Source organism: Thamnophis elegans, chromosome 16 (assembly GCF_009769535.1).
Source record: "Thamnophis elegans isolate rThaEle1 chromosome 16, rThaEle1.pri, whole genome shotgun sequence".
Classification (NCBI taxonomy): domain Eukaryota; kingdom Metazoa; phylum Chordata; class Lepidosauria; order Squamata; family Colubridae; genus Thamnophis; species Thamnophis elegans.
This window is the reverse complement of record NC_045556.1, coordinates 18,235,069-18,249,384: the sequence shown is the minus strand read 5'-3', so window position 1 is coordinate 18,249,384 and position 14,316 is coordinate 18,235,069. Positions and strand designations below refer to the sequence as shown.

The 14,316-nt window shown below is 45.2% G+C and overlaps 1 protein-coding gene across 1 annotated transcript in view; it reads left to right on the top strand.

Moving 5' to 3' along the window:
- Nucleotides 1-14,316, top strand: part of SV2B (synaptic vesicle glycoprotein 2B) — a 41,358-nt gene that overhangs the window by 26,162 nt on the left and 880 nt on the right. The window contains exons 8-11 of the mRNA XM_032233160.1: nt 1,095-1,259; nt 7,867-8,000; nt 10,643-10,843; nt 12,527-12,686. Of these exons, the coding sequence (XP_032089051.1) occupies nt 1,095-1,259; nt 7,867-8,000; nt 10,643-10,843; nt 12,527-12,686 (660 nt within the window). The remainder of the gene's footprint in view (nt 1-1,094; nt 1,260-7,866; nt 8,001-10,642; nt 10,844-12,526; nt 12,687-14,316) is intronic.

Below are 14,316 nucleotides of genomic sequence, written 5' to 3'. Positions count from 1 at the left end.
CATTAAAAGAAGAAGAAGATGATGATTATGTCCAGAGGAAGGAGAAGTTCTCCAACCATCCCTCAAAGGCATGACTCCTACTTAGTGTCATTGTAGAACCACTAGTAATAAGTACAACTAATAAACCCCTTTGCAAGGAGTTCCTTCTTGAGGTCACCCTATGGGGTTGAAGGGAAGGAAGAGAAGCTTTTGTAGAAGGGATGGGAAGATGAAAATTCACACATACAGTATATTTTGGAAGGTTGAACTGTTTTTGGGGAGGGGGGAACAGCTTCCTTATATGTCCTGGACTTTAAAATCATTAACCATGATAACAAAATAAAATGCCTATGAAAATGAGGGCAGAAAGGCTTTGTGTACAATGGGGGATTGGGAGTGAACTCTTAGAATTTTGTTCTGACCCAGGATTCCTTAAAAAGCACGAATCAAGAGTCTTGGTCCTGGCAAAACCTCTTTTATTTACACGACTGTGAATTCCTTTCATTCATAGTCAGCAAGGCTTAGCAAACAGTCTTTCAGAGGAATGTTTATCAACACAAACCTTATCTCGCTTGGAGAGCTGCCAGATAACTAGTTTCCAAATGCAGGACAAGGCAACACTTGGCACTGAATCTCTTAGAGTCACAAACAGAACTTTCCACTCTTGAACCAATCGAATGAAGGAATGGTTTCCTATAAAAGCTCACTCCCCATTCGCTCCTCTTTTGTTTATGGGAGGGGACAATTACCTCCAAGGTGTGGCTTTACTCCTGAGTCGACCCTGTTTTCTCAGTTGTTCTTATCTTGTGGCAGCTCTGCGCATGCATGCACACATTGGGAACAGGCTCCAGCTGTTCTTCTGCCTCACTGCTGTCTAGCTTCCTCTCTGCCTCCAATGCAGAACCCTTGTCTGAGCTTTCCTCAGCCCCCAGGACTGGCCCATGTTCCTCCCCAACCTCCTCACTGTCTGAGTCTGCTGCCAGCTCTGCTGGACGCCACTGGGCCACAACAAATTTAGACATGTAGCCTGCTTCTGTTTCCAGTCCTAAAACTGTGGAAGAGTTCTTTGAGTCACCAAGAAAAGCAATGCAATTGATATTTTCTCCTCTCCACAGTTATTATGGTCTGATTGTCTGGTTCCCTGATATGATACGGTATTACCAAGAGGAAGCATATAAGTCTGAGAGGAAGACTTTCGAGTCAGAATTAGTGAAGGACTTCACCTTTGACTTCAATCTCCGAAACCAGCTCTACTTGAATTGGACATTCAAGAATGACAGGTGAGTGCCATCATCAGCCCCCTGAGCCTCTAGGGAGGGCCATGTTCTGTCCGATATTCCAAATGGTGGAACTCATGCAAAGTGGAGATCAGCCTTTGTGTGTGAATCCTCTCCCGGCTTTTGGGAAGTCACTTGCTGCAGGGTTCAATTAAAAGAAGTTCATTGATCCAATCAATTCATTCTCAGCAGTTAGATTTCATCGGAAACACATCCAAGCTGGAACAGGATTAAATCAACTTCTCCCTAGCAGCCGTAATCAAGGGGTTAACTCAGGGGTCAGCAACCTTAAACACTCAAAGAGCCACAAAGGTCCTAACCGGAAGCCTCTCCATTCAACTCTAGAGCCAATCCAGAAGTCTGGTTTTCCCCACCATAGAGTCTCTTTCTAACACGGCATCCTTTTTCCTCTGCTGCTCAGAAGTCCGGTTCCCCCACCATAGAGTCTCTTCCTAGCGCAGCATCCCTTTTCCTCTACCTGTCCTAACTGAACACCCTATCTCTTGTGGAGCTGACTGGGAGCCGCAGCAGAGGGGTGAAAGACCCACATGCAGCTCCAGAGCTGTGTGTTGCCGACCCCTGGGCTAACTAATTCCTGGATCTGCTGATATAGAAGTTGAAGTCCTAGAAAGGGCCCACAAAAATGAAAAGGGGAGGGGGAATTCTTAGGCCTCCCATCTCTTTTACTACTTAATAACTCCCTCTCTGGCACTGCAAGGAAGGCTTGAGTGTGAAAAATGAGCTGGAATGAGTTGATGAGTTGTACCTAAGAAAATTCATATTATCTCCAGATTGATAAAATGGCTCAGAGAAAGCCCATTTCTAAATTAAGTATCACAGGAAGATACTCATTTTTGAATTGGGCTGAGGGTGGGAGAAATGAAGACCTCCAGGGGGTCTTCATACCTTGTCATGGTTTTATCCTACTCAACTTAAACACTATTTGCTATTTTAACAAATGGTGTATTCCAAGAGAAGAGAAAGCAGTATATTGCATAACAATACAACAGATAACAAAAAACCCGATGGTCAGAAAAACTTTAATGAAATACGTTGCACATTTGGCCGATATGCAGCCAGCGACCACTTAGAGGTTAAGGGCTGCTATTAGGCCTTTAAATTAATTTAACTCCACTTAATGTGATTATTCCGCATGGATGTAATACTTTTCCCCTTCTATTTGATTAAGTTAAAAAAAATCCTTCTTGTTCAACTCAACTCTTGGGGCTACACGAAGAGTTCCTTGTCAATACAGAAGTGACTCATAATTGCTTCCTTCGTTGTCTGGCCTTTTGCCCAGACTATCCTACCCAAATACTAACTAGGTTTGAAGTGGCTTAGCACTTCGGGAGACCACCCAAGGTTGACACAAATTGGAGACTTGGTTCCATTAAGTGATGCCTTTGAAGGTGGACATGACCTTGGAGATAGGAGAAGGAGCTGAAGTCTAGACAATGTTCTGATAAAGGACATCTGAGTCCAAAGCAAGAAGTGGGGAAAACATCTCAGAAGGAAGGAGGGGGAGTCCCTGCGGTGTTTACTCCACTAGTTGTTGCTGACTATAGGGATCGGTCCTCATCTCCATTTCAAGGCCATTGAACCAGTACTGTCCATAGTCCATTTCCATGGTCATGTGGCCAGCATGACATCATGGAGCACTCTTACCTTCCCCTCAAAGTGGTACCTATTTATCTACTCACATTTGCATGCTTTGGAACTGCTCGGTTGGCAGAAACTGATGCAAGGATGGGAGCTTACCCTGTCACTTGATGCTCGAGTCTCGAACTCAGCTGCTAGCTTTCCAGCTGACAAGCCCAGCATCTTCACCACAAAGCCACCACACCACCCATCTCAGAAAGAACCCTCCCAGAGGTGGGTTGCTACCGGTTTGCACCATTTTGGGCAAACCGGGAGTGGAATGTTGGCCTGGGTCACAGAAATGGTAGCAACCTAGGCTGGCCACTGAATGCTTTTTCTTCCTTTTTTAATGTTCCGCGCATACGCGGAACTATTTACAAGCAATTGTGTGCGCAGTGAACCAACAGTAACGCCGGCAGCAACCCACCCTTGAACCCTCCCTAATTTTCAGGACAGTGAAATGGGAGGGAGGGAGGGGAGAGGTACTTTCAGGGTTCCACCACAAAACCGCGGAGGACAAAATCGCGCTCGACAAAAGCGCGCATTTGACGTCATCACAGCGTGACGAAAACATCGCGCTGTGATCGAAAAATGTAAAAATAAAGCGAAAACCTTATCCTAACCCCCCCAAACCCAGCCCTAAACCTAACCCTAAACCTAACCCTTAACCTAACCCTAAATCTAACCCTAAACATAACCCTTAACCTAACGCTAAACCTAACGCTAACCCTTAACCTAACGCTAAACGTAACCCTAACGCTCTAAACCTAACCCTAACTCTTAACGTAACCCTAACCCTAACCCTAACCCTAACCCTTACCTTTATGTGAATCGGCTTGCTTTAATTTTAATTTTATTTCAATTTTTAATTTTTTCCGTCGCGCTGTGATGATGTCAAATGCGCGCTTTCGTCGAGCGCGATTTTGTCCTCCGCGGTTTTGACGGGTCACGACTTTCAGACTTGCAAAATTGATATCAGGTTTTGAGGTAGTCCAGAAAAGAAGCACCATCCATCAACCTTACTTTTATGTTTAAGATTATAGTGATAGAAACTCACAAAATCTGGAAGTATCCCTCTTTTCCTTATTTTTGAATCTAATGGAAACTAGGAAGGGCCCCCTTTGAGGTGCTTCTTCCACCCACCCCACCCCCATTCCTTCTATGGGCTGAGATGATCTCTTGCCTGACCTGCCTGCAAGTTCTTTTTCCTGTCTCCGAAGTTCATTCTCACTCACCCTTATAGGACTCTGGGGCTGCACACAGAAATGTGGAGACCTGTGCTGTGTACTCTTGTTTAGATGCAACACCTTACTCATGGAAACTATACGGAAGCTCAAGTTCCCAATTCTGAATATTTCAGTTGTATTAGCCAACTTATCTATTATTAGACTTATATACCGCTTCATAGGGCTTTCAGCCCTCTCTAAGCGGTTTACAGAGTCAGCATATCGCCCCCACAGTCTGGGTCCTCATTTCACCCACCTCGGAAGGATGGAAGGCTGAGTCAACCTTGAGCCGGTGAGATTTGAACTGCTGAACTGCAGACAACAGTCAGCTGAAGTGGCCTGCACCCTAACCACTGCGCCACCTCGGCTCATTATTTCTTATTTCTTGCATGAGTAGCTGGTTGGGGACATGTCTTTGCTCAAAGCAGGAGAAATAAAGCTCAAATCACTCCAACTATTTTAGTTCAGAAGAGATGAAATATTGTGCAGGAGTGTGCAGTAGCAGCCAAAAAAATGCTAATACAACCCTGGGTTGTGTAAACAGAGGCACAGAATCAAGATCACGTGAAATATTTGTACCGCTTTACAAAACTCTAGTAGGACCACACTTCAAATGCTGCAAACAATTTTGGTCCCCATACTACAAAAAAGTTGTTGAGACTTTGGAAAAAGCTCAGAGAAGAGCAACTAAGATGATCAAAAGCCTGGAGACTAAAAGATATGAAGAATGGCTGCAGGATTTGGGTTTGGCTAATCTAAAGAAAAGAAGCATGTCAACCCCCCCCCCCCCCGATAGCAGTATTCCAGTATTTGAGGGGCAGCAGAAAGCAAGACAAGAAACAATGGTTGGAAATTAACCAAGGAGAGAAGCAACCTGGAATGAAGGAGAATCTTCATAGAGCCGAGGTGGCGCAGTGGTTAAATGCAGCACTGCAGGCTACTTCAGCTGACTGCAGTTCTGCAGTTCAGCTGTTCAAATCTCACCGGCTCAGGGTTGACTCAGCCTTCCATCCTTCCGAGGTGGGTAAAATGAGGAGCCAGATTATTGTTGGGGGCAATATGCTGACTCTGTAAAACCGCTTAGAGAGGGCTGAAAGCCCTATGAAGCAGTATATAAGTCTAATAAAATAAATAAATCTTCCTAACAGTGAAGACAATTAACCAGTGGAACAGCTTGCCTCCAGAAGTTGTGGACATCCCACCACTGGAGGGTTTTAAGAAGATTCTAGACTCAGTCACTTATCTGAAATGGTACAGGTTCTCCTGCTTGAGCAGGGGGTTGGGCTAGAAGACCCCCAAGGTCCCTTCCAGCTCATTCATTCTATTATATTGCTTTAGAGGTTTTTTAGATATGATTGTTTCAGGGACTGCAGTCAGGGGAGGCAGGGGAGGCAGGGCCTCACCACTGTCATCATGAAAAGAAAAAAAAATGTAAAAGGAAAAAGGTAGTTGCTGCCAGAGTCACAGTGGATGACTCTGCTTGGTGCTTAACTGTTTAAAAAAGCCTCTAAAAAAGTGCCCTCTACAGGAGGAGGCGGGAGAACCACGTGCCTCATTTAATCTATCTTTATGATCACTCGAGCAGAGCTAAGCAAGAGTTAAAAGCTGAAAAATTCCTGATGGGAGGGAGAGAGGGAAGAAGGAGGGGAAGGGAGAAGAAAAAGAAAAAGAAAGAAAGAAACTTATTTAGCAAAGGAGAAAAACAAATGCTGTTGCTTTAAATCGGAACTGAGCATGCCTGGCTGTGGAATTCTGGGAGTTGAAGTCCACAAGTCTAAAAAAATTGCTGCCTCACCAGCCATAAACCTCACTGCACGTCACTGGATTGTTTCATATCTCAATCCAGATGAGTCAAGCAAGGTCAGATCAGTTTAGTTTTTTGACAATACCCACTGGGAAATCCTGCAACTCTCCACTAAATTTGAGAAGTTTTTTAAAAATTCCCAGAGGAAGGAAAGCAACAGACTTCCATACCATTGCCAAGGAAGCTACGTGGCACAACCATGTGTGATGGAATGTGCAGCTGGGGAAGAAGTGGAGAGAGGGAGGAAATCTTCACAATCACACTGCAACTTCCCAGGGAGGAAGCAGAGAGCATATTTCAACCTAGAACTAAGGAGAAATTTCTTGAGGGTTAAAACAATTAATCAGTGGAACAACTTGCCTCCAGAAATTATGAATGCTCCAATACTGGAAGTTTTAAAGAAGAGATTAGATAGCAATTTGTCTGAAGTGGTGTAGGGTTTCCTCCCTAAGCAGGGGGTTGGACTAGAAGACCTCCAAGGTCCCTTCCAACTCTTTTATTCTGTTTTTTTTTCTGAGGTGCCTAAGACAAGAGACTGTACAGTCCTGTTCTGGCTGATGTAGAGAAGAAAAGGTTATTTTTGTTTTTTAAAAAAACCCTAAAATCTCTCAGGGTATATCTATTAGGCTAAAAGGTTATACCTTTAGTTTGGCAAGATTGCATTAAGTGTAAGGAAATAAAGATCTGGACTCCAGAAGATCTCACTGCTGGGACATTTCTGGGCTGAGACCAGGCGGCACCAGGAATCAAGCTCAACTTGCAGGAGGAAACTTCTCTGTATTTTAGATATCAGATTCTCCACCACCACCACCACCACCCTTTGATGGCAACTTAAAAGTACTTGTTGGTCTCTATTTGGGGCATTCTGACCTCTTGTGGCAATAGGAGGGAAAGCAGTTCACAGAAACCTTTTCTGCTGAAATGTATGGTTGGGCTGCATTTCACGACTCTCTTCCTTCTATAATCTATCCTGTCTAATCATTAAAATCCTAGATCACAAGCTCATTTTTCCCAATTTTTGTTCCCAAAGCCCATAAGAGGCTTCCAGTCACCAATAAACATAGAGGGTCTGTTTTTCTAATCCAAAAATGTATCCTTTTCACCAACATCCATCAACTTCACCATCCATTCCTCCATAGTAGTAAGTAGGGTCTTTCTGCACAGAATAATATCGCGACAGTCATCGTATATATTGAAATAATTTCAGAACTGGGAGCTTCTGAGCATCACCTGGTTTCTCATCCCAGCAGTTTCTTCTGGAATGATTTCAGTTATTTCCCCAACCTTTAAAGGAAGTCTTAGCAAGGCTTGATGGACTCCCTTACATCCAAATTATCCAACTCTTCCGCTAACAAAAATGCTTACGAGTACCTAAAGTTTCTAAAACTGGAGAGGAAATGTTTGTATTCTAAATTTAAAGATGCTCCTAGTCTTGGTTTAACTCTGTAGTAGTCAACCTGGTCCCTACCGCCCACTAGCGGGCGTTCCAGCTTTCATGGTGGGAGGTAGGGGTTTGCTGTAACTCTGATTTATAAATTTTATAAAGTAAAGTTACTTCCCTACTTTATAAATCACCATTACTGTGGAACAGGTGGGCAGTTAGAAAATTTTACTACTAACAGAGATACAAAAGTGGGCGGTAGGTATAAAAAGCTTGACAACCCCTGGTTTAAGTCATTGCACATCTTGGATAGATTCTATAGCCCCCTGTGAGTGATTTTCAAGTCTCTGCCAAGCATGCATGCGGGAGATGTGTGTACATGTGCAGAGCGGAGGAGCACGGGTGTGTGTGTCACACGCGCATGCACGGGGGCTGGCGGCCTGCGACGACCAAAAGGTTAGCCATCACTGCTATAGCCTGTTGTGTTTCTTACCTTCTGCCCTTTGCTAATGACAAGGTTTGAAGTATGAAGGCAAGGTCTTAGCTCTTGTCCATCCTCAGGTTCATTCAAATGAAAATGCGCGATGTGACTTTTGACAACTCTCTCTTTGAGGACTGTCATTTTGAAGATGTGACATCCAGCGAGACCTTCTTCAAAAAGTGCACTCTTGTAAATACCACCTTCTACGACACAGGTAACGTGGAGGGGCACCTGGGCATGCATGCATGAAGTGCCTCTGTGCATCAGGGAGGGGAGCTGGGTTCCCCCCCCCTGTAAAAGCAGAAGACAGAGAGCCAAGTCTTTAGAGCAGAACTTGCAAAGGAAGCAGAATAATCCCTCTGCAGAGCCGAGAAGTGGAGGGTCTTGTAGTGTGTGGCCAAAATAGTCAAGATGGCAGCTCCAGTAGTGGAAGGCAAGCTCTACCTGCAACCCGTAATTAAGCAGAATTTGGATCACACCATCATGGCTGCCATCTTGAATATTTTGATTAAACCCTACAGACACCCCTGGACTGAATGTCAAATGCCACCTTATGTTTGCTTTGCCAGTGTAAGACTGCCATGGACTGTGGGGAGAGGGAATAATGGGAGGGGAGGGCGAACGCTTGGGGGAAATGAAAGTAGAGACTGTGCCATCCCCAGAAGCTGCTTCAAGGTCAACCAGCTGGAAGAAAGAGGAAGCCGCATACCAACCTGCGGTTAGATTGACTGTTGTGAAAACATTTCGCATGGACCTGATGGGTTACAGTGGGGATGGTGGCAGAGAGGGGCAGATAAGGGGGAGGAAATAGAACTTAGTGATTTTGGGGCACGCGATTCTCAGTTCTGCCTATGCATTACTGCAATACACTTGGTCTCTCGTAAAACTATACCTTTCTCAAAAAATGGATCCAAGGATCATTTCTGCTTAGAAGTTTACGTTGTGGTAGGTCTGAGATTGAGTCCCAAACATTCGCTTTTCTTTCTTTTGGAGGATGGAAATTATTTGCAATTTCCATTATTTGTCATAATTTACATCATTTGTAATTTTCATGCTAAGGGTTTGATTCAGCAGAGTTCCTAGGACCATCAGAGCAGGGCAGAGGATGGTTCCAACAGGACAATATTAAAGTCCTCTTCTTTTTGTAAAATAGTGTTAAAAGCCACATGCACAATAGATCAGGCTGGAATTGTGAATCCATGAGCACTACCTTGCTTGGTTTGAAACCTCCCTGAAGCCACACCATGACGATTTCTAGCTTTCCAATTGGAAAGATATTGCCAGGCCTCCCAAGTAACATGTCCCAAAAAAATAAAGTCCAAGGCATCCATCTTGCTTTGCAAATCCGTTTATTAAGAGCACATTAAATTGGCAAGGACGTGGTGTAATTCCAACTCTGAAGCAGATCAGGAATTACACCCAATAAAAGCAAAAGTTTGAACACCCCCCCCCTCGCGGGGGTCACAAACTACAATCAATCCTCAGTCCAACAGCCAGGTGACTCCAAACCACCTTCAGCCAGCTGCAGGCATTGTCTCTCTTCCCACGGGAAAGAAATGCCACCTGGACATAACATTCCCCCTTTAACTTTACACCAGTGGTGAAATCTAATTCCCTGCTATCAGTTCTGTGGGCGTGGCTTGGTGGGAAAGGTCATGTGACTGGGTGGGCATGGTCAACTTTTTTTCTCCCACTTTCAGCTATTTTTTTAAAGCTTTTAAAAACACTTTCTCCTTGCCGATTCGCCTGAAACGGCAGGAAAAAAATGCTTTAAAAATCTAAAGAAATAGCTTCCGATGATCGCGTGGCTCAGCTGTGAGCCATGTGATCATCGGAAGCTTTTTAAAAAGCTTTTTAAAGCATTTTTTCCCTGCCGGAAAAAAAAAGCTTCCGACAATCACACGGCTCACAGCTGACCCGTGCGATCCTCGGAAGCTTTTTTTTAAACTACCAGTTCACAGAACCAAGGACAATAGTCTCTACTGGTTCAGCCAAACCAGGCCAAACCGGGAGGATTTCACCCCTGCTTCACAACCCTGTCAACAACCCCTGTTAAGAGTTAGAAAGTGGCGACCCTGAAGTATTTTTAAATTCAGTTACTACAAACCTAAAAGCTAATAGAAAAAGCGTGCAAAGGCTACAATGAAATATGGCTACACGAAAGTCATCTTCAGGCTCAACAGATACACCTTCTCAGTATAATGTCTAGAATTAGGGTTCTAGGCTAGGGATTGATGAAGCTCTGACCCAAGGCCAGTCCCACAACGCCAGCCAAATTGTGAAGTTATGTAAAGGTGATCTTATCTGAAGAATTCTGGAGACCTAGTGTTCAAGACTTCACGAGACCTCATGGAAGATTGTTTGCACAATCCCCTCCTTCATTAAAATTCTCTCAGAAATTCAGAAAGTTGTGACCCCGGCCCAGGGGTGGGTTTCTCGCCCCGTTCCAAGCGGTTCGGTTGGAATGGGGCCGGCGGCGTCCTCGTGCACGCGCGCGGTGCACACATGCATACTAGCATCTGTGCGACGCTCCAGCTGCTCCTGGACGATCGCGCAGGTGCTGTATGCGTCCTGCGCATGCGTGGAAGCGCAGAACTCATCAAAACCGGGTAAGGACCGCGGGCGGGCTGCCGGCGTTACTTACTTCCGGGTTCGGCAACTACCGGTTCGCAGGGACTGCCGCGAACCGGTTGAAACCCACCCCTGCCCCGGCCGATGAGAAATACGCACTCCCCGCCCCAATAATTCTTACCCTCGCCATAAACGGCTGTCTCCAGGAATCTGAGCCGCTAGAGATTTGCCCCTCACTTATCAAAGCTGTTCTAAGGATCATCATCCATTGTTTCCTTCTCACAGATCTCTACAAGTATAAATTCATTGACTGCGAATTTGTGAATGTCTCGTATTTTGGGCAGAAGAAGGGCTGCCAGCTGGATTTTGAGGAAGACAACGATTTCCTCATTTACCTTGTCAGCTTCTTGGGCAGCCTTTCCGTCTTGCCTGGCAACATCATCTCAGCTCTGCTGATGGACAAATTAGGAAGAATCAAGATGATCGGTGAGTGGGGACGAATGGTATCAAAGGGGAAGGATGGGTCTGGCAGTCCTTTCGTGTGATGACCGCCATGTCTTGGTTCAAGAGCCAGGCATTTAGAACAGAGATGGGATTCAGCCGGTTCTCTCCGGTTCAGGCAAACTGGTAGCGGCGGCTGTGGGAGACTCTGCCCATCTGCCCTGATGTAATATGCGAGCACTGCACATGCGCAGAAGGCAATGCACATGTGCAACCATGGCGCGTGCAAGCTCACATTTGCAAACTGGTAAGGAAGGTACGCGGTGGTTCAGTGGCTAAGATGCTGAGCTTGTTGATTAGAAAGGTCAACAGTTCAGCAGTTCGAATCCCTAGTGCTGCGTAAGGGAGTGAGCTCCCGTTACTTGTCCCAGCGGTGTCCGAAGATGCCTCCGTGGTCATATGGCCGGCATGATGAAATGCCAAAGGCGCACAGAACACTGTTACCTTCCCACCAAAGGCGGTTCCTATTTTTCTACTTGCATTTTTACATGTTTCGAACTGCTAGGTTGGAAGAAGCTGGGACAAGTAACAGGAGCTCACTCCATTACACGGTGCTAGGGATTCGAACTGCCAAACTGCTGACCTTTCTGATCAACAACGTCTTACCCACTGAGCCACCGCATCCTCATTTGCCTACTTGCCATATTGCATGTTTTCAAACTCCTGACTGAGCAGAAGCCAGGGACTGAGCAGCAGGAGCTCACCCAATCTCTTGGAGCCAGGCTCAAACTGCTGAAGTGAATATCAATTCTGTCTGGTAGTTTCAGCATCATAAGCCAATCTGCCACCATGCCTGCTCAATGAATCTTCATCCCGCCTTCTTTGCTTTGAAGTGGTCTGATCTAGAAAGGGCATGGGAAGTTCTATTAAGTTTGGAAATATACAACAGAAGTATCTGCAGGGACATCAAAACAGCCATCATGCAATTAAACCCTTGTTCTGACCTAGACTTCCCCAAATCACAAACAAGCAGAGTCCTTGACCCAACAAAACCCCTTTTTATTAAGCTAATGTGAATTCCTCTCATTCACATGCAGCAAAGACCCGGCAAACAGTCTTTCAAGAGTGAATTTACAACCACAGACCTCATCAGGCTTGGAGAGCTGCCAGGCCAATATCTTCCAAACACAAAGCTGTACAAGAAAATACTGGGCAAGGAGTCTCTGAGAGTCACAAACAAATCTTCACACTAATTAAGTGAACTAATTGTCTCCTGCAAATTCCACTTCCCTATGGCTCCTCTTTATTCCCTATGGGAGGGGCCATTCACCATCCACCTTTACTCCCGAGGTGGCCCTTGTTCCTTAACTGTTCCCTTCTCCTGGCAGCTCTACACATGCGCACATCAGGAACAGGCTCTGGCTGTTCTTCTGCCCCACTGATCTCCGACTCTGAAGGCAGCTGATAACTGTTGGACGGCCCTGGCCACCCAAATCTGCCTCCGACACAGACCCCTCATCAAAGCCTTTCCCAGACTCCAGGACTGGCCCATGTTCCTCCCCAACCTCCTCACTGCCACTCTATTGGCCACTGGTGGGCCATAGCAACCCTTTGCTCAGTGCCCATTTTAAAAGGGCAGGCTTTTAATTACCTGCTTCTGGATGCCATCTTTGACTTTGTTGACAGTCAAGCTCATATTTCTCCTTTCTTTCCCGCTTTCTCTTGCAGGGGGGTCCATGCTGATTTCGGCCGTGTGCTGTTTCTTCCTGTTCTTTGGCCAGAGCGAGTCAGCCATGATTGGATGGCAGTGTCTCTTTTGTGGCACAAGCATCGCTGCCTGGAATGCCTTGAATGTCATCACAGTAGAGCTGTATCCCACGCATAAAAGGTGATTCATTTTTGCTGGTCTCTTTTCTGGAGAATCCTAGCGTCAGGGTTCCAAAAAACACCCTCAATGAAATAAAACTCTGAGGCTTGTGTTTTTTCAAAGTTCCACTTTAATAGAGATGTCATGTTGGCACATCTGGGAAAACCTGAATCTGAAAACTTCCTCTTTTCCCCACCCAGTTGAAAGTTCAAGTCCTTGCCCAGCACCCACATGTCCATCACATGGCCCAATCAGCCACTGTCACAAAGGAAGATTCCTCCCATCCAGATCCAGCCAGGTGCAGAGACAAAGATGACCTTGAGTTTCTAAGAAGAATGTTATTATGGCTGCATATCACCCAATTCCATATAACCCCCCCCCCTCCCATTTTCCTACAATAGAAAGTGTGGCAGGCCTGAAGTCCAAAAAGAAAAGATGGCTTGCAGGCATGACACCTAGTTTCCAGCTTTCAGTAATGTGTATCCTGGCATGTTGTTATTCGAATCATGCAAAATGTATTGCTTGAAAGCTCCCCTGGGGAATCTAGCCAATTTCCCCTTTTTCATATCTGCTTTACTATCCCAGAAAAGAACATAGAATAATAGGGTTGGAAGATACATTGGAGGTCTTCTAGTCTGACCCCCCCACCCAAGGGCAGGAGATCCCATACCATTCCAGACTTTCTTTGGGCTTTATACAGTGGTTGGATTCAAATAATTTAACAACCAGTTCTCTGCCCTAATGATTTCTTCCAACAACCAGTTCACCAAACTGCTCAGAAAGTTAATATCCGGTTCTTCCAAAGTGGTGCGAACTGGCTGAATCCCACCACTGGATGGGATGGGTGCGCATGATCATAGAAGGAATAACACAGAAACAGGAGAGAATAAAGGGACCCCTGAGATCTGCCAGTCCAACCACTTGCTCAGGCAGGAAACCCTATTCTGTTTCAGACAAATGGTTGCCCAATATTTTCTTAATAACCTCCAGTGTTGGAGCATTCACAACTTCTAGAGGCAAGTTGCCCCACTGATTAATTGTTCTAACTATCAGGAAAATCCTCTTACTACTAGGTTGCTTCTCTCCTTGATTAGTTTCCACCCATTGCTTCTTGTCCTGCCTTCTGTTGCTTTGGAAAATAGGTTGACCCCATTTTGTTTGTGGCAGCCCCTCAAATATTGGAAGGCTGTTATCATGTCACCCCGGTCCTCCTCTTAATTGCACGGGATCATCCTTCTCTTTCTTTTCAAATTTTAATGTTGGCTAAAAATGATCTTTTCTCTTGGGGAAAAGAGATTGAAAGCTGACCTTTAGAACTCTGAGAAATGTACTAATGGAATTAGGAGTAAAGATTATGCAACTGAAGTTGAAATGTAAGCTGTGCAATAAAAGGTAGGAATATTTATAACTAAACAAAACAGATAAAAATAAGACTGGATAACATTGGTGTAATTCTTGTTCAGTTACAGTTGCAAAACTATGTGTACAGATTAGATCAGGGGTGAAATTCAGCAGGTTCTGACAGGTTCTGGAGAACCAGTAGCGGAAATTTTGAGTAGTCCAGAGAGCCGACAAATACCACCTCTGCCTGGCCCCAGAGTGGGGAGGGAATGGAGATTTTGCAGTATCCTTTCCCCAAGAGTGGAGAGGG